This window comes from Pituophis catenifer, unplaced genomic scaffold, assembly GCF_029215685.1.
Source record: "Pituophis catenifer annectens isolate HBS135680 unplaced genomic scaffold, rPitCat1.0.hap2 SCAF_2, whole genome shotgun sequence".
Taxonomy (NCBI): Eukaryota; Metazoa; Chordata; class Lepidosauria; order Squamata; family Colubridae; genus Pituophis; species Pituophis catenifer.
In genome coordinates this window covers 224495354-224519929 of record NW_027256882.1, presented here as the reverse complement: position 1 = coordinate 224519929, position 24576 = coordinate 224495354, and the positions used below count along the sequence as shown (strand labels likewise).

The window sequence follows — 24576 nt, the reverse complement described above, 5'->3', positions numbered from 1 at the left end:
ATATTGGGTTGTCCTTAGAAGAAGTAAGCTGGATATATTTTCAGAATATAATTTATTACATTCAAAATAACCAGAAACATGAGTACAACAGAGGATGTATGTTTTGGATGAAGTTTTTAATTTAAGATTGTTTTGGTGTTATTTTACATTTTCTGGTAAATCTAATCAATAAGCCTTTACCTGTAGTTGAAGGAGTCAGTATAAATTTATAATTGTAGTTTGATAACATTTTTTCCAGACAATATAAAGCAACCTACAAACACAGCCAAAACAATGAAGCTGAATGATGGAGGGAAGGGAGAAGCTTTTCAGCTAACGCAGCAACAACAATGGTTGATACAGGAAGATTCTCCAAACCAGAAACTTTGGGATGAAGTTCTTAAATTTCTTAAAGAAGGACCAGTATGTGTTTTTTTTATTTTAACCGATGTTCTGTATTGTTTCCTTTTATTGTCATGCCACTGGATTTTCACTGGAACAGCAAGGACTTTGTTCTACCTACAACTTTTCTGGAAAGTTCCCCTGCCATCCAGAGTGCGTGAGGAACTGCAGAAAGTGAAAACACAATTTGGCTAATATGTAGTATATTTATTAAAATAGAAAACATATTTCAAATACTATATTCCAGGACTGAAAAGAAGTCTGGGTTAATATAGAAACAATACTATTTTATGAAGAGATTGAGAGCACTTCAGTATTTGACTTAATTATTTTTCCCTTATGGTATCCTAGAATTTTTTGAAGAAACTGGAACAATCCTTTATGTGCGTTTGCTGCCAGGAGCTGGTTTACCAGCCAGTGACCACAGAGTGCCTGCACAATGTCTGTAAAGTAAGTGTCTCAGGGATCATTTTCACATTGTCCTACTGTAACTTGTAAAAGCAAATAAACTACCGTAGTATTTTAAAGGAGAAAGAAAAATTATGTGCTGCTGTTAAGGTAAGCATATGAAGTGAGTCAATAGTTACCTCAAGTTAATATTATTATTTTGTTCAAACAGTAGGATTATATTAATTAGATATATCCATGACCTGGTTTATAGCAATAAGTTTCATAGTGTAGCTGTGCTAGCCTATTGCAGCAAATGAAACAATGAAGAATCTTGTGGCATGGTACAATCTAACATTGTACTGCAATGTAAGATTCTTTTGGACAAGACAGTTTGATCAGACCTTATGTTATAATGAATTGAGTAAATTTAAGTGTTAAAAATAGCACTTGAAAATTACTCAATTCATTATTGTTAAATAAGAGCAGATGAGTTGTTTACCTGTCCAAGCAGCAGGCAGTCGTGGGTGGGAGGCACGCAATCTGGATACACCGTGTGGGTCACAGGAAAGCTGAGAGTTGGTGGGCTGGAGGCGGCAGCTGCAGGAGGCCATTTTTATGGTGGCATCAGCAGCAGATGGAGGCAGAGGCGCAAGGAGGAAGACAGGCGGGCCACAGCTGGCCGCGGGAAGCTTGTCTATGCACGGCGGCACTGGCATCAGATGGAGGCAAAAGTGTGGGGGGAAGGCAGGCGCTCCAGCCATGTGGGCCGCAGGCAAGCTGAGAGATGCGAAGATGAGTTCACCAAACCCACATTCTGGATCTAAATATAGCCTGCCCAGAACTGTTTCAAGCACAGAATATTCTGCATCTGAATATTGCTGTAGTCTCTAAGTAATGTATCTGTCTTGTGACCTGGATTTTAACATATGTATGTTTCCCATGACTTTAGAGCTGTTTACAGCGCTCTTTCAGAGCTGAAGTCTTCACCTGTCCTGCTTGCCGACATGACCTTGGGAAGGGCTACACCATGGTTCCCAACAAGATACTGCAGACACTACTTGACCAGTTCTTCCCTGGTTATAGCAAAGGACGATGATATGTATTTGTAACCTTATTCTCAAAATGACTGAATAAATGAAAAGAACAAACCATCTAGAAAAACAGTGGACCAGCCAGCTTGAGGGAATTCATATTTACTATCATATTGTGAAGCCGCAAATTCAACCCTCTTTCCCATTTAGCAATCTGTTGTGTAGTAACAACTTCAAATTGTCAGCTTCCTTTTCACAAAGGTAGTTTTGACAGATGACCATTAGTTTGTATAAAGGCTTTTCTTGGCTCTGGCCACGGTAGTAGCAGGTCTTCAGTTGTTTTTATAACTACCTCAGATGGAGAAAACAAATTTGGGGGAAGTTTAACAACACATCCAATGAAGTTTAGCTACACACTGCCTCCTGAACATTAGTTTTGCCTAGTCCATGCAATTTGATTTTGCAACAAGAAAACAGCACGTAAAAAGCCAGTTTTATTGCAGAACATCAAATGCTGTGGTGTGCATAATTCTTTATTGTATTTCCTCTCCTGCTGTCTTTCTTACTCCTTTTGCAACAACAAGCTTTTAGTCTATTTTTGTGAGCGTTATTGTGCTCTCGTATCTTCTGCAAGTTGACTACTAAGGACTGAAAACAATATGAATGCATTGTTGCTGTTGATGTAAAGTGATTTGTGTTTTTTGCACTTAAAGAGGGTTTTCAAGACACTCTGAATTGTGTAAAAACTATTTCATATAAAACAAGCCACTTTTGTATTAGGTAAAATTGTTTGCTTTTAGTAGGTCTTGTATTAGTGGCAATACATCTTATACAGCATTGAAAGCAGTGCTAGCTTGGAGGGCTCAAATTGCTTCATATTGTGATCTGAAATTTTATATACAGTATATTCCCCATCCCTGAATATACTTATTAAATATTTTATGATTCATAAAGTGTTGATTGTTTGCATTTTACACCCATAACACGATAGCAAGTAATTTCCTAAAATAGTGTTTGTATATATTACATAAAATTCCATTTGATATTTTTATAAATGGGATTAGTAAACCTGAAGTTTACATTAGTCCTTTGGGCATTTGCCTTGCAGAGTTATATATTTTAAAATACATTTTTATAAGACTTTCATTCTGAGGAGATTACATTTTCATATCAACTTTTGATTATAGATAGCAAATAACTACTGATATCAGAACAGATATGTTTGAGTACTTACATACTATTTTAACATATACATAGTTGTTTGTGCATTGTTTGAGTGGGGAAGCTGTATTATAAATTGAGACCGAAGCTTTTTGATTTCAAGTCTGTTTTAGGTATGGTACTGAACATTGGATTAGCATTATTTAACTAGTTTTAGTTTACATTCCAGTCTTTTTCCTTTAGCAGAAAGAAATTAGAATTAAAATAGGATAGTTTAAAAAATGAGTGTTGAATTCACATGTAACACTGTCAGAATGTTTAACTTAAAAGGTTAAAGCCATAGTGACCTACTTTACATGTAACACTAAATAAAACAGAAATCATTATGGATGAACTGGGCCTGTATCAAAACTCAGGTTGATGTATATTATACTTAAGTCAATCAGCCAGGATAACAAAAATATAAAAATTATATATGACTTATTTGAATTATTCACAGATTAAATAAACCAGAATTTTTCAGCTGTGATAGTAATAGGTATCTAGATAAATAAAAATTGAAAGCAGAACTTTCCTATTTCTCCCTCAGATACACAAATATTGATTTTGCTATGTCAGCCAATGGCCTTTTTAGTCATAAGAGTTTATGAATTTGCAGCTAAAGCAGGATAAGAAAGCAAAGTTTCATAAATGGTTTTAGCTTCTCTGGCAGCAGTAGCAGTCTCCTGAGTGATGAGACAGCTGTGAGATTTAAAAGCTTCTTTTGAGCTTTAAGTCAAGGCTAGTGACTATATCTTCAGCCTAGATAAAGGGTTAATCTTTTCATGCCCTGGAAACTTCTACCCTGCATATACTGGATTTTGAGCCCCATTTGTCATGCCAATTGAATCTCTATGATGAGAAATAAAATTGCTGGAGTCAATTCTCCAGCTTTTATTTAGAAAAACTGATCAATAATCCTTGGTTATTTTGTAAAGATAGTTAATATTAATCACAAACTGATTGAAACCCAAGTCACATATTATGGACATAAGCACACATGAGCTTATGTCCCGTACACATAAATATTAAAACTGTAAGTTAGCATTGTGTTTAAACCACACCACGGTTAATTTTAATAGGATATGAAAATATTCAGTGGCCAATTTCTGATATGTTAAATAATAACTTTTTGAACAAGCTATAGTATTCTGGTTCACCTAAACTGTAAGCCAAGAATCAACAATCTTATGCAGTGGCCCAAATATTCCGCTGCCTCCTATCACAAAATTTAAAATGTTAAATTTTCTGGAATTTTGATAACTTCCTTTGAGGTGGCTGGAAATTTGTGAAACTTTGGATGAAATAAATGTTGAGATTTTCGTGCAAGATTTCAGAATTTTAAAAATGCTGAAATAAAATAATTTTGGGAGGAGGTCAGTTGTCCTTTTCTACTTTCTGTCATAAGGAGGCACAGCAACCAGCTTTGTGCACCGCACTAAGCATAAACAAAGCCCAACTTCTTTTTGGCTTGTGCAAGACTTTACCATGTCTATTTCAGAATGTGCAGAGTCCCATTTTAAGCATGAAAGCTGGTTGGGTGACTTTGGGCCAGTCTCCCTCAGCCCAACTCATTTCATAGGGCTGTTGTGGCGAAAATAAAGAGGAGAAAGGAGTATTAGGTATATTTGCCACCTTGAGTTATTTTAAAAAATAATAAAGGTGGAATAAGTTTTTTTTAAAAAATCCAGTATATGTTTCCTAAATTAGCTATCCTTTAGCCAAAAGAATAACCAAATAGTGCTAATTAATTAACTGCTAATAAAATGTTGAACATTTTCCTGATACATTAGAACAGTTTGCTTTGTTACAGAGTAACAGAATTTATTCCAAGTTCATATGCTGTAAAATTACAACCTCCAGGTCTACTGGAGCATTAAAAGGAGACTTTTTCCCCATAAATAATTTGTTGCTAGCATTATCATATGTAGGAGACACTTTATCATTCATTTCCTATCCCTGCAAGCTTCTCTGAAACCAGAGGTGGTAAGCAGCACACTAAATGGGGTGTTTTGTGCTTCTTTTTAAGCAGTTCTTGAGGCAATTTTTATAGTGGTCAGCTTGCCATCAATGTCTTCAAATTGGAATTCTCTTTTGACAGTTGTGGGCATCTCTTTGTTCAATGTGAGATAGCTTTTAAAAGTTATGTGCTTTTGATGTGTGCTGTAAAGGATGTACTCTCATCCTTTAATTTCAAATAATAAATTCAGATTGTTGCATTTGCATTTAATTGCTGTAACATATTGTAATTGATTGAATTCATAAGTACTGTGATAGCACTGTCCCATATCAGACCACATTACACCAAGATTTATAGGAAGTCATAGTCTGAGAAGTGTGTCTGATCTGCATGTGTGTGTGTGTGTGTGTGTGTGTGTGTGTGTGTGTGTGTCTTTCATTGGTTATGCCTTAAGCTAGTCTACAGAATTGTGACAAAGAAACTGGGAATTAAGTCTTGCACTGAATGTGTTGTCAGTTTTACAGAAAATGGCTGACTGATTAAGAAATATTCAGCAATGATTAACCTAAAAGAACAGGGCTTTCTCATTTGCCAAACAATGTGCCTTTTAAATACCTGTATTAGAACAAAATGTATTAGAAAGCTTAATGCTAGCAATCCTGTAGGCAACCTTTGGTTCTCATAAGTGTAATCATTTGAGCCCTAGCAAAGTCTCTCAAAGTGCCTCATTTAGGGTGGGGTGTGTGAGATCACAAATGCTGCTGAGCATTTGCCTACTTGGCTAGCGTTATAGTCCGTATTCTGAAGAAAGTGACCTGTTTTTTTGCCAAACAGATTGAAATCAAACTTCAAAAACTGAAGTCAGCTAGTTTTTAATTGGAACATTAACAAGAGGAAATTTAAAAAATATCAGTTCTAGGACATATAATTATAAACAAAGATGCATTGCCATAATCTAACTAGTGTGTGGTACATGTTTTTTTTTAAAAAGCCACCTGCATTCGACCCTATCAAACTCTGTTAATGGTTGTCCATGACTTCATTTCATACAAAATGAATAGTAACTCCATTTTACCTTAGCCCAAATACAAAGGAAATACTTTATAAAACTATGTCCTAAAAAAATTGGGGTTAATCCTGTATCGCAGAGCATTTGGATGAGCAGGTGCATAGTCATGACACTGTTCAAACAGTGTACTGTATTGCTTTTGTTCATACAGTTCAATGCTTATTATTAAATCACAGAAAAGCAACCCTGATAGAAAAGAGGGGCTTAATCAAGGCCACTTCAGCATGGATTGACATGGAAACTGAGGCATTGTATCAAATCAATTAATAAAAGTATTTACAAATAGCTGCACAGAAATGTAATTAACAGCATGGAGTTTTCAAAAATATACACTGTATATAAAATATGCTAACCAGGCTGAAGATTTCACCTGTCTTCACAGAGTGCTACTAATACAGCGAGAAAAATTAAGCCCAGTGATCTGAAAGGTAATTCGAAGGGTGGAAGGAAGCTGGTTCTAAGACGATGCTCTCTTCTGCTCAGCAAAAGGAGACTCATAGACCTCCATTGGTGGGCAGGTACAGATCAGATGCTGGTCTCCATAGATGTCATCAATTCTGGCAATTGTAGGCCAAAACTTACTTTCAGGTTTCACAAATGGCTAAAGAAAGGAAGGAGTATTTAGAAAAGCTATATGGTACAACATCTTAATTACAAAAATTAGTAATTACAATAGGTTTATGTACATTAAAAAATGATCAGCGGTAAAATGCATCAAGGAAAGCTTTCAAGGCAAGGTTTTGATTGTAAGCCCTACATGATTTGGAAAGATGCTATTTGGATTCTTTTTCTTTTCTCCAAAGCAACTTTTTGGAAGTCATTCCAGGCCAGGAGTTTGAGAGATTTGAAGTTGTTCTACTCTTTTAAAGACAGATTAGGTTACCCTGCATTCTGCGCTTTCACCCCAGCATCCAAACATTCTGCCAATGAAATGCAGCAGCACATTTTTTTTTGTTGGTCCTCCAAAATAAGGATGGAAATGAAAGTGGGAAACCTCTGCAGGTAAATTTCCATTTTGAACTTTTATAACCCACCATAAATGATCCCAAGTTGCACTTGTAAAATAACAATTTTGCTGTTGAATTTCACACTGGGCTTTTTCAGAAGTATTGGAGGGTGGAAGTGATGGGGCTGATGACCCACTTGCAGGTTTCCCACTTAACACCTTCCAAATCCCCATCCCCCAACCACAATAAGCTGTGTCTCTATATCTTTCTGTAATGTCACCGGCCTTCCACTGATTATAACTATGGCCCTTCTCTTGGTCAGAACCACCACTGTGGTTTAAACCAAATGTTCCTTGTTTTGACCCAAAGGTGCTTTTCAAATGCAACTGGACTTTGTTTTTTCCTTGAAGATGTTTTGCTTCACATCCGAGAAGCTACTTCAGTTCTGAATTTCAACTGAGAATTGAAGAAGCTTCGTGGATGAGAAGCGAAACGTTTTCAAGGAAAAAACTAAGACCGGTTGCCTTTTGAAAAGCACTTTTGGAACAACCATGACTTGGATGACTGAGAATTTCCATAGATGTTCCTTGTTTTGCTTTGGATATCATTTTCTTTTTGGTACAAAGGTTTTATATTCTTTTAAGAACTGAAATGTGAATAAATCAAAGCCAAAACAAAACAAGTTTACTTCTTTACTTTATTTCACTTCTTATGGTGGAAACAAAGTCCTTTTCATCCAATGCCTCATCACTTCAATACGACACATACTGCTTTTGAATTTGCCAGTTTCCAAAGCAGTTGGTGAAAATTCATTGCTAGGAGGGCTAGTTGTTTTGAGAAAAAAAATCTGAGACTGCTGAAAATTTACAGAATTACTTCTGTTTCTCTTTAAGCAGGCTCAAGAATACTTGAGTAAGTATTTCACTTTTCCAGTATGTATAGGAGCATTGCTTCAGAACAGAGCATTGCATCAGCAGTCTGAGCCACAGTACATCAGACTCAAACATAAAAGATAAACTACGTTATACTTTTTTGTTAAATTTGTATTATGTTCTGCTGGGTTTTTTTCTGGCTTAGAAACTTCTCCCATATACAGACCATCTGCTATATTCAATGCAAGAAAGGTATCTGCATTTTTTTCATGCAGGTAACTTCTAGTGCATGTAGTGTTAAACTTGATCATGATGAATGTCTTTCAAGACAGAAAAAAAGTCACATTCTCTTCCTCTATGGCAGCCCCAAAGAAAACTCTGAATGCAGTAAAGTTAAACATGGTTTGTCTGGTTTTCAAATGCCCACTAGAGGTTTTTTGGCACATCTGATGGAACATATCAGAACATTTCTAATAAAATAATTGTTCAAAATATATTTGTGAAATTGTAACTCATTACTTACTAGTGGAAAAGCAGCCACTTCCCTAGAATATGGACGATCCCAGTTGGGTGCAGCCAGGCAGGTTAAAGTGTGTGGGGCCATCTAAGTCAAAGAAATATAGTTTAGAACACTCAAAAGAAAAAGAGCCCTCACCCATGTTTTGTGTCAAACTACTTCAATTGTGAACAAGGAGCACCTGGTAGAAGTCTCACAAAATTAAAAACCTCCTGAACTTACCTTTAAGGGGTTAACTCTAGGATCCATCCTTCCTTCTTCTATATCAGCTACTTCTTGTCGAATACTGATCATGGCATCACAAAATCTGTCTAGTTCTGCTTTGTCTTCAGACTCGGTTGGTTCGATCATGAGGGTCCCTGCTACTGGCCAGGACATTGTTGGAGCATGGAATCCTAGGAAACATGAATTCTAATTGTTCACCTGATGTTTAAAATAATCAACCTCAACAGTCAGAAAATATCCCAACCACCTATCCCTTCTAGATCAAGCTCTGATCCGCTTTATAAAGACAACATGAAATAAAATAAATATATGCATTTCTGGATTTTGCTTAAAGCCATTTGTATGTCCTCTAGTTTCCTCTTGATGTAAAAAAAACCCCAGCAGCAGCCATGAGCAGCTTTCTCTTTCTGCAGTCCCCCTGCAGCAGCATTAAAAATCACATCTCTGTTGGTTGTGAAATACGGAGCATTCAAAATAATGAAGTGGTTAAAAAAGGAAGAAGAAAAAAAATCTCACCATAATCCTGAAGCCGCTTAGCAACATCCACAGCTTCAATATTTGCAGTTTTCTTAAAAGGCCGAGTATCCAAAATAAATTCATGAGCTACATAACCTGTTTTGAAGTAAAGATTTAGACACATGAATCTCTTAGAATAATAAAATATGAGTATAAAACAAGAGGACTAGGAAGAGAGCAGTTCCCCATTTCGTGGGCTCTAGAAAGGCCTTCTTGCTGAGCAGAGAAGCAACTACTAGAGATTTGAATGAGGCTTCCTATTTGAGAGGATAAGGATGGCTTATTCTGGCTTTTGATAAAAGCTGTTCAAACTAAGCTTCCCTTGCTCAGTTTGTTTCTTTCACTTTTGCTAAATGTCAACATGCTGGTACAATGGCTAACTGTGCTGGGCAGAAAGTACTCCCAGTGATGATACTTGCCTTTAGAACCTCTAAAGAGGATTTTGTAGTGGTTCTCTAGTCGCTTTGCCATGTAGTTAGCATTCAATATCGCAATCTCAGAGGCATGTTTTAGACCTTTGCCTCCCATCATCTAAAGAAAAGGAAACATGAATGAAAACAGTGGGGAAAAACAAAGCCATGATCCTGATATAGATGTTTAAACATTCCATGTTCGTTGTGGAATTATTACTATACACATACTAAATGATTAATGCATTCTATCGATATTTATTCAGTGTTTAGTTTATAAGATGAGATGCCATCAGTGTGTCAATGGTTTTGGTGGCTTATGCAAACTCATTAATAAATCAATCAGAACTATTTAGGAGTGGATAGCATATAAATTAGTACTTTCTTGGAGATCTCATCCAAGAAATTAATTTTTTAAAGTTGAAAATGTTTAAAGTGCGGCTATCTTTATCCAAAATAACTTGATTTGAAAGGTATAAATCTTGCCAAATCTGATTTTCCCCTGTTATTGCAGTTTCTATCTATTTTGAAGGAACGGGAAAGTTTCTTGTAGCAACATCTCACTGCTGTGTCTGGTAGAATACTGTTTACTCTTTCAGCACTTGCTATTTAATCCCTTTAACTGGGGTTGTCTGTGATGGGACTTAAAGCCATCTGCCATTGTAATATGATGGTTAAAGAGTTGGTCTTGGAATAGGAGAACAAGGTTCAAGTCAACTCTCCAGCTTAGAAGCTCACTGGATGACTTTGGGCCAGCTCAACTTATCTCATGGGTTTATTATTATTGGGGAAAATAGGAGGACTATGTATGTCGCTGTGTGAGCTTATGAATGCCACTGAGAGCTTCCACATAGATGTGGACTACAAATCATTGTAGCACCTCTGATGCCTTTTTTGAACTGTATGAGGGGGATTGCAATGGGAAGGAGGGTTTGCAAGCCCCCTTGTGCAACTGGATTAGACAATTACTTCTGAATGCAACCTATAAAATCTCTTCTCATACAGCCCTGCAGATCTTTACCTTCCTGCAGATCTCTGTTATCGTCAGTGCGAGAATCTACTAGTACAGAAGAAACAAGGAGCAGAAATTATGGACGTACCTTGATATAAACCCAGGAAATAGGCAAGATGGCACTGGATCCCCAAGGGGCAGCACTGATGGTCCCTAATGAGCTTGAATGTGCATCGTGCGGTGTGGCAACGACAGGGTGGATGGGCAGGAAAGGAGCCAGGTGCATCTTCCTAAAAGGGCAGCAAGAAAAGAACTTGAGCATCCAGCTTCCCTCCTACTGTAGCGCCAACAGACATAGCACAAGAGCCTTGATAGTACAGTGGTTTGGTGCACCCTGTCATTAACACAGCTGCCTGCAATTTCTGCTGGTTCGAAACTCTCCAAGGCTCAAGGTTGACTCAGCCTTCCATCCTTTCTAAGGTAGGTGAAATGAGGACCCAGTTTGTGGGAGCAATAAGCTGACTTTGTATAAAATATACAAAAGAATGAAGGCTATTGCTTAACGCATTGTAAGCCGCCCTGAGTCTCCGGAGAAGGGCGGCATATAAATCAAATTAAAAAAAAACAAAAAACAAAAAACAAAACAATGTTTTAATTAGCCAGAATCAAAGATCTGCTTAAGTACATTTCATCCTGATCCTCTAAAACAAGGCAGGAAGAAAAAAAAAATCCTCTTGGACAGCATCCAGCTTCCTGCATTTCTATTTGTACTAGTGTTTCTCAACCCATTTAAAGATGGGTGGACTTCAACTCCTTGCTCGCTGAGGATTGCTGGGAGTTGAAGTCTATCCATCTTAAACTTGCCAAGGTTGAGAAACACTGATCTATATATAGGAATAATTAGCCAATTTTAATGACCAATATAATTGCTTCCTAGAAAACAAGAGAGCCTCACTGATCAGATAAGGGGAGGAGTGCATGCATAAGCAGAAGGGCATCTATTTTACTCACTGGATACCTTTTCTGGAAACTTATTTTAATGCAGACATTTTTGAGGAATATATGTAGATGCAATGACATCTGATTGTCTACCTCAATTTCAATTTTTCCAATAATGCTATTTTACTTATGTGGTAATCCTAGGTATGTACTGTATCTTATTCCCTAGTGAGCATCCTTAAAGTTTCTGCTTTAAGGTCTACATGAAAAAAATAAAAATACATGCTCTTATCATAAGAAATAGACACTAACACTCCAATCGGTCCCATGCCAGGTCCTCCTCCACCATGAGGAATGCAAAACGTTTTGTGAAGGTTTAAGTGAGAAACATCTGACCCGTAATCTCCAGGGCGACACAGGCCAACCTGTCAGGGAAAGGAAAGAAAAATGTTCCCAATCAAAAATCTAGATGTTAAAAGATGAAGAATATGGTCATGGGGGGGGGGGGATGGCGAAAGTTTATAATCTGGTTTGCAGAGGTATCTGCTGGTTGTGAGCCAAAAAAGTGAGGACAGCAACCATGATGGTACAGTTAAAACTCCCCGTTTTGAAAATGTGGAGAACTTTGTTTCACCAATAGAAGAGAATATTTGTAGCTCAGGGTTGAACTGTGGGGTTCAACACTTAGTGTTCACTGAGTTTGGTTGTTTTCTTGCAAATGTTTCATTACCCAACTAGCTAGCACCATCAGGGCTAGAAGAGAGTGGGGCTCTAGCACTGACAATGTTACCTAGATGGTAATAAAATATCTGCAAGATACCAAAGTTTGCACCATTGGTGGCTGCCATATGGATTTTTTTTTCTTTTTGACAAACATAAAAATGGATGCAGCCTTGCTTGTACCATAGTGGTTTCCTTTTTGACAATATCCTTCAGTTAGTCCTGCTGGCTTGTCAAATGCTGTGAGCCTACTCTTCCTCTCTGGCTAGTCTCACAAACAACTTCTTTTTTTTTCTGTTTTACTTTATGAAGTAAATTAATTTTACTTTGTGGGCTGCTCTGATTTTGGAATAAGTGGTTTCTAATAGCTACATTCTCCCAGTCTGGTAGCCAGCTGACATACATTGTGAAATACTTTCATGTGTTTCTGTCAAACTGAATGATTAAACATGGGGAGCTGTCTATTTGCTTTCTCTACACCACAATGTCTCATTATGTCTGTCCTAACTCATCCTTTTTTGAAACTATAAAGATCCAAATATTACACTTTTCCCATATGGATGCCGTTCTATAAATTTTTTCATGCCAAAATTATGAAAAACTAGTATGAGAGTGAGCCAAGATTTCAGTCAGGAACAGGTATTCAGGACTACAGAGTTACTGAATATGAGAAATCAGTCATACTCGTGAATGTTAATGCTCACACTACCAAAATCCCATGCATCAGAATCTCATTATATTGACCATTTCTAAGTCAAACATTTGGATATGCCTCAACCATTTCCCAGTATTTTTTAAAATCACTATTGAGTACATGAACTAAAAGGATTTGCCTTTGTCTATTTCTCACCTGAGCATTCATATTTGCTCCATCTAAATAAACTTGGCCTCCGTGTTTGTGAATCAGATCACATACATCACTGATCTGCTCTTCAAAGACACCATTAGTGGATGGATATGTGATCATGATAGCCGCTAGATTTTCTTTGTGCTTATCTACCTATAAGAAGAAAGGGAAAAAATGACAACAGCGTGAGATATCTGAGTGATAAAAACAAGATTCTTCCTTCTCCTTACATGGAGCATTACCAAATTTTAAGAAAAATAAAATCTGTCTCTATCAGTTTGGCACAAAAGGCATAAAGGGCCTATCGAGTCAGATTTGGTTCATTTCATTTGGCCTTAGCAACTTCATCAAGCAGCAGCTTCCAGCAAAGATTTCCTCCTTTTCCTTTAACTCAACATTTCTCAACCTTGGCAACTTTAAGATGAGTGAACTGGCTGGGGAATTCTGGCAGTTGAAGTCCATCCATCTTAAAATTGCCAAGGTTGGGAAACACCACTGAAGATGATCTAACTTTTACCCACAGAGTAAGTACTCTATCTGGTACCTGACATTTTTCATAACTATTTACTCTTTTATGCAAGAGCCACAGGGACACAGTGGTTAGAATACAGTACTGCAGACTACTTCTACTGACTGCCAGCTGCCTGCAATTTGGCAGTTCGAATCTCACCAGGCTCAAGGTTGCCTCAGCCTTCCATCCTTCTGAGGTGGGTAAAATGAGTAGCCAGATTGTTGGGGTCAATATGCTGACAATGTAAACTGCTTAGAGAGAGCTGTAAAGCACTGTTAAGCCTAAGTCTAAATGCTATTGCTATTTTCACTTATATTCAGTTTTGTGTTAATAAAAAGAGTAGAATAGTAAATAGCTACAAAACCAGACACATCCGCAGCATTGATTCTCAAACAAAAAATATTTCAAAAATAGTCAAAAAATTATGTGTCATAAAAACATTTTAAAAGACAAATTTTCACTTTTGTTTTTTCTAAACATTCATAATTTATAACAGAGGAATGTATTAGGGCAAAGAGCAACAAACTAACCATTGCTTTCAGGTGGCTAATATCAATGCTTCCATTTTTATCTACTTCTATTGGCTGGATCTTCATCCCTGCCATCTGAGCACTTGCTGGGTTGGTACCATGAGCTGATTTAGGAATAAGGCAGACCTTTAGGAAGAAAATATGTAAAATGAATAGATTGTCACGAACTGAATGCATGGTAATTACAGGTGTAATTACAGGGTGTAACTTTGTTAAATCTTGAAGCAGTCTGATTAATTCCAGCTTTATTATATTATAGACTAAAGCAATTGAAAATATTGATCTAAGCAGTAATATATTTCCCTTTAGGCCAAGTATGAATGAGAACATGGCCGCTGGGAGTGGTAAATCATGCTTATAGCTTTGCATTAATTGTCAATCAAATAATGACAATAATGAAAGACAGACAAAAAAGGCTACAAACAATACTTATCTTATGACTAGTATTTCTTCACAAGGAAGCAATTCATATTAAACTCTCCAGCTTGGGACCAAAGATATTATCAGATACAAAATCACATGATTCCCTCCTTCAGAGATTAAAAACAATCACAATAGAAAACCCTTTAGATTGCCCTTCTGAGCATCAATGGCTTGACTTTGATTTTAACCTACCTTTTGCTTTAAGGTTGCTAATCAACTAGTGAATATAGGACTGTGCACATGATACAAGAGGAAGTACCTCATTAAGAACATCTTTGTTAGCAGCAATGAGCCAGTTTGGTGCAGTGATTAAAGCAGCAGGCTAGAAACTGGGAAACAATAAGTTTTAGTTCTGCCTTAAGGCACAAAGCCAGCTGGGTGACCTTGGGCCAATCACCCTCTTTCAGCCCTAGGAAGGAGGAGGCAAGGGCAAACCACATGAAGTGTTCAGTATTTCATATATTAGTATAACCCCTTGCATGAGTGGAATACAAAATATTGTGTCTCCTGGTCCCCTCCTCCATTTGTTTCAGGAAGAAATAGAAAAGGTAATTGTGTTTGTTCAGTCTGACAAAAAGCAAAACAAAAAACCCAGTGTACTTTCTGTGGAATTTTTGCAGAACGACTAGTGTATCTAAAGGAGGAAAAGGCATTTAGAAGCATACAGAAAATAGTGCAAGTGCATAAAGCCTAGCAAAAGGAAGCAGATTATCTCACCTAGCAACCAGCAAACTGCAAATGACAAACAACTCACAGAGCTTACATTGGACACAGCCAGGCTAATTAAGTCTGTTTCTACCGAAAAACAAGCTGCCATTCCAAAAATAATCAGCTACATAGGGGATGGGGAATCAAAAGTTAGATAAAAGCCCATTTTTTACTTACGCTTCGCTGCCATTCTCCTTTTGCATTTAAATAAGCCTTGATTGCAGCTAGCCCAGCATATTCACCTTGAGCTCCACTGCAAAGAAACAAAGCTTATTATAACACTTTTTAGAGTGGTGTCAATCAACATCCTGATTTAAAATTCTGTTAAACAAGTTTAATAATCTCCAAAATAAAAAAAAAATACTGGAATATTTTTCCATTCCATGCAGAGAAGGAAGGTTAAATGATACCGAATACCAACACTTTTAAATTCATGTTGCAAACCAAGTTGCTAAAGCAAGTTAACCATTTTTTCCTTCCTAAATCTTTCACCACTACTGAATGAAAGGTCTATCTGCCCATCTTTGACTCAGCACAAATCAATGATGTGTGGTTCCCACTGGCAAGCCCAGCCTATCTCTCTGGCATCTGTTCTGTGTCACTGCCAAATGGAAGTGTTCTGATTTGTGTATGTGTCATATAGTTATAAACAAAGTGTCTGGAAGATGTGGGGTGATGATACACTGAAAGGGGACAGCAACATACCCAGAAAACTAATCAGGGCATGAACTTTGCCTTTGTCTTTTGACTAGTTTGCATGTCTCCCCTTCATAACCTTTTCTGACTGGCTCCCAATTTAAAATAATGTAAAATAAAGAAATATACGCCAGGGCAGAAATAGCCCCAGAGAAGAAGAAGGCATTGCCTGCCATGATTATGAAATTAGCTAGCCCTTGGGCAAGTGGATGACACAAGCTCAAAGCATCCACTGGACTGCCATATCTTCCTAGGAGTGGTAGGCAAGTGATTGGAACTGAGAAATATGAGAGAATGGTAAACAAGGACAAAAGTCTGGTTGGGTATGTCTTTCTATCTTGGATACTGCAGTGAAGAAAAGCAACTCAGACATTTTCCAAGCATATATCCATTCAGAAATCAGATTGTTGCTACTGAAGTCCTAACCATTTAAGATAAAATATGTTATTTTATCATTAATTTCCATTATCTAAACCCAAACCAATCTGTACTTCACTGTAACTTTGATGGGAAATAAAATTATATTTCAGGATTCTCTTGCCTAGAACCATTTTTTCTATCCTCTTACCCATTCTATTAATGACAAATGTGAACTTGAAGAACAACATATCTTCAATATTAAAAATGTCTGTTTTGTCATGTGCACACATGGCCCAAGCGTTATATTCCATTTATCATATATAACTAGTGCAGATGCACCAGGAATCTTATTCCACAGATAACTGAGAAAGGAAATGACTACATGAAAATACAAATTGAAGTTTTAAATCTGTACAACTGCAGTGGGTCAAAGAAAATTGGAGCCCTGGTGGCGCAGCAGACTAAAGCACTGTTAACATCAGCTGCCTGCAATTACTGCAAGTTCAAATCTCACCAGGCTCAAGGTTGACTCAGCCTTCCATCCTTTCAAAGGTAGGTAAAATGAGGACCCAGATTGTGGGGGCAATAAGCTGACTTTGTATAAATATATACAAAAGTATGAAAGCTATTGCTTAATGCATTGTAAGCTGCCCTGAGTCTCCGGAGAAGGGCAGCATATAAATCAAATAAAAAAAAAATTGCTTCTACCTGTTAGGCTGGAATGAAATCTTGTCATAGCCTGTGATCTCACACAGATCCTTCTCAAGCTCCTTAAAAAGTTGCTGGTATCCTTGAGTTTGATCCAGGGGAACAAAAGGATGGATATTGGCAAATTCCTTCCATGTAATAGGCTACAAAACAGACATGGATACACAGATGGGCACAGAGAAAGAGAAAGAAAAAAATCAATCATATCGGTGTTAAAAATATATGTAAATAAATTATAGGAAGCACATGAAATGCAACTCTAAATTGACCATAAAATGTGGCTATTCATTGGATAATCTGATATAACACACTTTTTGGATGTGATTGTCAACTGGAATGGAGGAATTCTAGTAGTTTGTTTCTTTATACAAGGAATGGACATATTTGCTATAGCTCAAAAAATGAAATCAGTATACATGTTCTAAAGTAACTAGAAGAAGTATTTCTTCAGTCAATTATTTTAGTTTAGACCATGAAATATTTTATCCTCCTCATCTGACCTGCAATAGCCAAAGTCATAGCGTGCAACAATTCCTTGGTGATTGTAGAGAGCAAGGAAAATGACCTTGATGGAGATATACAAGCTCCATTACCACAGCAATGAGGGTTCAAGAATGCCCTCAGTCCACAACAGACAGATAGTATTTGGAAGAGGTTCAGGTAGATGCCTTCCTGATTCAGTGTAAGACGAGGGAGATGGTATGGCATAATGAGACTTGCAAAATTGATGTCAACCCCACTACATAGCAGAGGAAATCAACTCTGCTAAAGAAGATTAAAACTACTTTTATTGAGATTGGCTATAATAACAGAATCTTGCACATCTGATTTTTCTGTACTATGATCCTATGAGCAAGCCAAATTCAACTATTAATATCTACCAAAAATAACTGAGCCGTCCAGAAGATCACCTCTAAGTTGACTTCACCAAAATGTAATTCTATATTATTCTTTTTTAGAGAAACAGATGGCAATCTACCCCAAAATCTTTTGACTTTATTTAATGTTCACAAAAAATGATCGAGTAGTTATCTGAAATGTATTTTATAAAAATAATACAATAATGTAAACAGCTTACCATAAGTTCTGATGAGCTATTCAGCTTCATTGTACAGGATCCCTAAAGAAAGAAAACATACCATCAGGATTTTATTCAAGAAAACTAACAGCTATATTTTCTCCCCTTTTCAATTTATACCTACCAAAGGAATCATGCTGTGAACAAGAGAAATATCTTTGTTTTCTAATCTTTTCATATACCGGACAATATTTGTTTCAGAGTGATAGCTGCAGAGACAAAAAATTACATTAACAACCAAGGAAATAATAATAGCTGAACATTATTTATGCCCCCAAGTTATGTGTCAGATCAATAATAAATGCTTCCTCTTAGTAATGTTCATATTTGCTCATTTTTCCAGGCTGACAATCAATACATGTTGATGAAAAATTTGTATTTAAATGGGCATACAATAAAAGGCACTCCATAGTACAGTCATAAGCATTTTACTTTAGTTGTGTGTTGTTTGCTATTAATTGTTCAAATTATACAATTTCCCTTCAAAAACTGTAAACTTCGTGCAAACAAGATTCCTAAAATGCAATCTTAGTAGCTTAATATTTTAACTTGCCAGCATTCTTTTTCTGGAATATCACATGCCTCATTTTCATCTTTGTATTACTTTATCAATCAACATGAGACAAAAAAAATTCCAAAGAGTGTTACAAACCTGTTGAATACTTGGTGTGTTAGGAATGTTGATGTTCTCTTAAACTGAGTAGCAAAAATGCCTTTTGTTTCTTCATCCATATTCTCTGCAACTAATTCCTTTCAAACATAAAAGAAGAAGTCAATCTCTTTTCTCCTCTCAGAATTAATTTGGATTTCATTCTTGGATAGTAACTATTTGGGGGGGGGAGCTGTCCCTTCAGTGGTTTGGCTGGGATTGCATTTATCTTTGTATAATCTATTATCAAGTAAAATATGCTCAGTTCAGAAACAGGATTACTTACTTTCAAAAGAAATTGAGTTTCAATCTGGAAACAGTTGCACACAATGAGATATTTGAGGATATTATTTATACTTTTTTGATTTCAAAAGGGTAAAATCTCACAGAGATTGTGAAGGTTCAAAATTCTGAAGTTATGGATAGTGTTAAAATTTGGGAAAGATACAAGTTGCTTTATTGAACTTCCCTTCACACTGCTGAATGTTTAAAATATTTTCCCAGTACTTTCTGTGACATTGGTGAATGGATGAGAATCCAGGCATTACTATGGACCTTATTGATTCAGTTATGCTCTATGTTGATCAATTAGTTATTTAGTTTTCTAATCAATGATCTACTTACAGCTGAAGATTCACAGCCAAAAATCCATAGTAGGTCATCTAGGTCTTTTTCATTTACAGTTTCATCAAGAGAAACTCCAAGCTATTGACAGTTGAAAGAAAGAAAGGAGACAACTTCTAAGTTCATCAATACAAGTGTTTCAATATGTGCTATCAATGAGCTACACTGAAACAATAAAAGAATATGTAATCTGAATGATATTTATTGATACTCCCGAGTGCATAGTGTTCTAATAATTGATAACTGAACATCAACAATTTAAAAATGTTGTTTCTGGATGTTATTTCTTCTAACACACATTCAATGGCTGTTTACTGAGCTTCCCTTCTGAAACAACGACTTAAGTTTCTTAGAGCACTGATGATGTTACCTAGTTTGGTAATGCAATGTCTACAAGAAAACCACTATCTTCAGAGAGCACTAAGGACCTCAGAGTTTCTTAGAAAATTTTTTATTGGATATTCTTTATCTCTTTAAAGAGAAAATTATAATGGATAAAAGCATTAGAACCACTTCTGAGCATCCTTAAACTATCACTTACTGTGCCATCAGGGTAAATCCGAAAGTTTATCTGCCTCTGGGCTGCCCTTTGCAAGACTTCTTCGATGCCACACCCACACTGGATTTTCAAAGTATCAAAATATCGGTCATGTTGGAGTTGATGACCTGCTCTCTTCAGACCTAATATAAACAAACACAAACTCACTCAGGTTTTATGCACAGTTGTGTTCAAAATGTCTTTTGTTTTTTATAATTTGAAGCTGAGTCCTAGTCCTGCCTTATGCATAAAAGCTAGCTGGATAACCTTGGGCCAGTCTCTCTCTCTCAGCATAACTCACCTCACAGAGTTGTTGTTGTGGAGAAATTAAGAGAGGAAGGAATATTTGGCATGCTCACTGCCTTGAGTTATTTATAAAAATAATAAAAGGTGGTATATAAACAAATAAATTTGACTGCTATTGGCAACTATGCTGGGACTATTGGTGACTGACTCTTCATATTACTAATCAAATTATTCTAAGTTGTTTTACAAATCTATTTTAGGAATCATTACACCTTACAATGTCAACCAAAAAAAGCTTGTAGCAAGAAAAGGAACTGTGGTGGCACAGTGGTTAGAATGCAGTATTGCAGGCTATCCTGACCAGCTCGAGGTTGACTCAGCCTTCCACCATTCTGAGTTCGGTGAAATGAGGACCCAGATTGTTGGGGACAATATGTTGATATTGTAAACCATTCAGAGAGTGTTTTAAGCACCTCGGAGTGGTATATAAGTCTAAGTGCTATTGGTATTGCTATTTACAGGGTAGTCTTGGGAGTTTATTCAAATTCTCCAACATTAAAATTGCTCCTTTTGGACAGGGTATTCCTATGTCTGAAGGTTCACTCACCTTCTGCTAAGATTAGAGTAGCATTGTGGACTCTCTTGGCAATGTGTTTTAATCCATTTGCACCATGATAAACTCCAAACATTGCAGCCATGTTAGCCAAAAGGGCCTAAGAAGCAGAAATTGGGATTAAGTAAATTTATGTGTAAAGCATGAGGCAACTCAGATACTTCATCATGCAGACTTAGAATTATTGTCACTTTAAATGTACACTAATCACCATACATTAAAATGAAATTTCATTGCATACAGCTCTCAAAGGATCACCACCTCAAATATACACTACATAAACATGACAAAAATATAAAAAAATTAAAAAAAATTATGCATATATCCACATACCCACATATATTATATGACACAGAGAAACAACATAGTCTAGTTCGGATGTATCCTGTTTTCCCCCAAAATAAGACATCCCCTGATAAAAAGCCCAATCGGACTTTTGAGCGCATGGCAATAAGCCAAGCATTTATTTCAGGGTTCAAAAAAATATAAGACAGGGTCTTATTTTTGGGGAAACACGGTATAATCAGTGATTGAAGAAAAACTCACTTGCGCTGTACAGATATTGCTAGTAGCTTTATCTCTCCTGATGTGCTGTTCTCTGGTTTGCAACGCAAGTCGGTATACTTCTTTTCCATTAGCATCTCTTAAAACATACACAAAGGAAAAATATATTACTTTCTTTGATTTAAATAGACAAAGGCTATTTGGTTTTGTTAACAAAAAAAAAACGATTAATAATATTTTTGGTAAAATAAAACATATAGTAAAATGAATAATTTAGAATATGAAACTCTCTAAATTATTCCTGAATCAAGGCAGTTTCCTTTTGCTATAGTATTGCTACCTGATGCAATACTATGGTTTGACAAATTGCATGTTTATGAAACAAGGCACTGCAAAGAGGCTACTCAGCTATGCCATCATGGACAATGCAATCCTCAATTCAAACTAAGGATTCCTAACTTTTTTTAGAACAAGTACCAGATCTGGGATACATAGATTTGAATTGCCGCTAGATGGCAGCAAAGAAATACAGAAAATCATGACTTGTTGCTGCATCAAGTGGTGTTCAGAATTCCTGCATCCCAAATCTAGTGGCCCTTTTTCTTTTCTTTTTTACATTTTTGAGAACATGCCATGGACAAACATCAGTTGCCAGTCACAAAATATCACATATATCAAAAGGCTGAAGCAACTTGGGGCTAGAGTCCATTGTATTAATCACTTTAGAATTTAGTTGGGGATTCAAAGGCATTGTTGGAAACCTGGATTATGCTTGAAGCTGGTGCTTTGCTTTCTATCAATTTAATATCTCGTTCAGATATTGAAGAGTGCTTAAGGAAAGTTAAAATTAGGAAAGTCAGAATGCATGGTGAACCAACGAACATGTCCACACACACACACATTGTTGTCTTGAGGCAACATGCTGGAAACAGAGGATATACTATATAAGGTCCTTTAGGAAAGGACAATGAGCATTCTATCTGTGATAAATACATTCTGACCTTACCTAGAGTTCTGGAAACTTACAACACTATGGATATAGAGCTCCCATTAAGAACATAAGAGCCTTGCTGGACACAGTGTTACACATTGGCTAACTAGGCGCACTTGGGAAACTAACAAGCTTGGACTGGACAGTGATGTCCTCCACAATTGTCCTTTTTCATCAACCCACATGTTGAAAAGAAGGGAACTATCAAGTGTGCGGGAAGAGACACATGCAGAGAAACGAACTTTCGAGAGAAGACACCGAAGCCTTTCGGTGTGCAAAGGAACCCTGAACTGGCAATTGCTGGGCTCCTGCTCACTTATTTTTTCCTCTGCAAGCATTTTTTTTATATCTGCCTTAATTATGGCGGAAAAACAAGATGTTTTATTTTTAACCTCAAACCAAAGGGATTCCTCAGACTATTTTATTATAGGTCCTGGAATTCTTTGTGTTTGACATACAGCAACATTATTACTTTAATGGCACCTCTTCCATTTTTACTTCAGGACAGATTCATTTTCCGTTCGGGTATTGAATTTAGTAGCTTTAGGAACAGTAAAGTATACAGTAGGCCAAAGCACAGTTGGAGTTGATTAGTTAGAGAGTGCTGACTCATGTGTGAGGCAATCTACGCTATGATTGGTTGGCGTAAGTATAAAGGGGGTGTTTCCCTTTTTCCCCCTCCCTTTTTCTTGTATGTGTCCTATATACTGTTTAATTTACCTCAAGATGTTCCTGTGTTCCTGACTATCTTGTGTTTTTTTGCTTTCTGGATGGTGACAGAGACTGATGTAAATCTGAATGTTAAATATATTTATATATATAAAAGACTACAAGTTTGTGTTAGTGTCTCCGGCTTCATCTGGACAGCTGCTGCGCAATTCCCTGACATTTTCAGTATGCAGTTAAGTATATATGCGCATAAATTTGTGGACGGGTAGGTACGGAAGTAAACTGGATATTAAGCATGTATTTCAGTAGCATGATTTAGTTTTAGAAGAGTAATTATAGGGGAATTAATCTTCTAGAATTAAAAGTCCTCGATTTACGACCACAATAGGAAGTCCTCGACATATGACCACAATTGAGCTGTTGAGCACAATTGAGCTGCCCAAATTTCTGTTGCTAAGCAAGACAGTTGTTTAGTGAGTTTTGTCCTATTTTATGACCTTTCTTGCAACAGTTTTTAACTGAATCACGGCAGTTATTATGTTAGTAACATGGTCTTAAAGTGAATCTGGCTTCCCTATTGACTTTGCTTCTCAGGTCACAAAAGATGACCACATGAGCCCAGGACAATGCAACCGTCATAAATATGGGTCAGTTGCCAAGCATTTGAATTTAGATCACGTGACCATGAGGATGCCACAATGATCGTAAGTGTGAAAAATGGTCACAAATCACTTTTTTTCAGTACTGTTTGAAGGGTCACTAAAGGAACTATTGTAAATCGAGGACTGCCTGTATGATCTAAAATCAGCCAAAGATATGAAGCAAAAAACAACAACTCCATACTCTCTAGAAAGAAGAAAATACATAAGAAGATTGGAACTTTTCACAGTCCATGTATAATTCCTTCAGAACTTAGAAGAACATGGATTCAGATTTTCAACAGAAAATGAACCTACCTTGTAACTCCCACCATCCTTCCAGGCATCATTCGCACCAGATTCTCTTTGACCGCAAAAAAGGCAGCATGTGGTCCTCCATACCCAAGAGGCACCCCAAACCTCTGGGAATTGCCTAAAGCAACATCAACTCCAAATTCTCCTGGAGGCCGCAAGATGCATAGGGCAAGGAGATCGGTGGCACAGCAGGCCAGGCTCTGATACAAGAGAAGCCAATATGTTTGTTTGTTTATTACATTTTGTATGCCGTGCATATTTAGGCATCTTACAATATTATAAATAACAGAATAAAACAATTATAGGATTAAAACGTTTAGACATTAAAAGCAAAAAATGTAAATTAAGATAAAAATGGATAAAAACCGATGCATCGATGGGATGGAGGTGAGATCTTGTACTAGTCTACTAGCCATCTCTGAAGTGAGGCGCCCCCATCGGGGCTCCAAGCTTCCCAAGACGCCATGTAGATCAGGGGTCCTCAACCCCTGGGCCACAGCTGGAACCAAACGGTGGAAGTGGTGGATGAGGAGGTGTGCAGCTCTCTCCCTCACGCTGCCAGTCCGCAAAGCCAGAAAGGTTGTGGAACTGCTGATTTAGATAACCATGGGAGTTGTTCCCAGAACAATGCGTATTGATTGTAATGGCGATCACATGACTGCCATAAATGCATAACGTTATTTTTCCAGCACCGTTGTAACTTCAAATGATTACGACACAAGGTAGTTGTTAGTTGAGGACTACCTTCACAGATAGTTACCTCTATTGTGATCCAATGGAGATTGGGAGTTTTGTGGGG

The 24576-nt window shown here is 37.0% G+C and overlaps 2 protein-coding genes across 3 annotated transcripts in view; one reads left to right on the top strand and one right to left on the bottom strand.

The window, feature by feature from the left end:
- Positions 1–2787, top strand: part of UHRF2 (ubiquitin like with PHD and ring finger domains 2) — an 84734-nt gene extending 81947 nt beyond the window's left edge. For both annotated transcript variants that reach the window (XM_070938604.1, XM_070938603.1), the window contains 3 exons: positions 239–402; positions 733–831; positions 1721–2787. In XM_070938604.1, coding sequence (XP_070794705.1) covers positions 239–402; positions 733–831; positions 1721–1867 — 410 coding nt within the window. In that variant the 3' untranslated portion in view covers positions 1868–2787. The remainder of the gene's footprint in view (positions 1–238; positions 403–732; positions 832–1720) is intronic.
- A 1158-nt stretch (positions 2788–3945) lies between these two features.
- The window catches only part of GLDC (glycine decarboxylase), a 41919-nt gene continuing 21288 nt past the window's right edge, over positions 3946–24576 (bottom strand). The window contains exons 7-25 of the mRNA XM_070938601.1: positions 23781–23977; positions 21207–21303; positions 20655–20760; positions 19805–19944; positions 19264–19344; positions 18643–18740; positions 18115–18199; positions 17991–18032; positions 16913–17055; positions 15326–15401; positions 14018–14143; positions 12980–13129; positions 11722–11834; positions 10619–10760; positions 9528–9639; positions 9109–9204; positions 8590–8762; positions 8374–8454; positions 3946–6632 (exon numbers count right to left, since the gene is read on the bottom strand). Of these exons, the coding sequence (XP_070794702.1) occupies positions 6489–6632; positions 8374–8454; positions 8590–8762; positions 9109–9204; positions 9528–9639; positions 10619–10760; positions 11722–11834; positions 12980–13129; positions 14018–14143; positions 15326–15401; positions 16913–17055; positions 17991–18032; positions 18115–18199; positions 18643–18740; positions 19264–19344; positions 19805–19944; positions 20655–20760; positions 21207–21303; positions 23781–23977 (2202 nt within the window). The 3' untranslated portion in view covers positions 3946–6488. The remainder of the gene's footprint in view (positions 6633–8373; positions 8455–8589; positions 8763–9108; positions 9205–9527; positions 9640–10618; positions 10761–11721; positions 11835–12979; positions 13130–14017; positions 14144–15325; positions 15402–16912; positions 17056–17990; positions 18033–18114; positions 18200–18642; positions 18741–19263; positions 19345–19804; positions 19945–20654; positions 20761–21206; positions 21304–23780; positions 23978–24576) is intronic.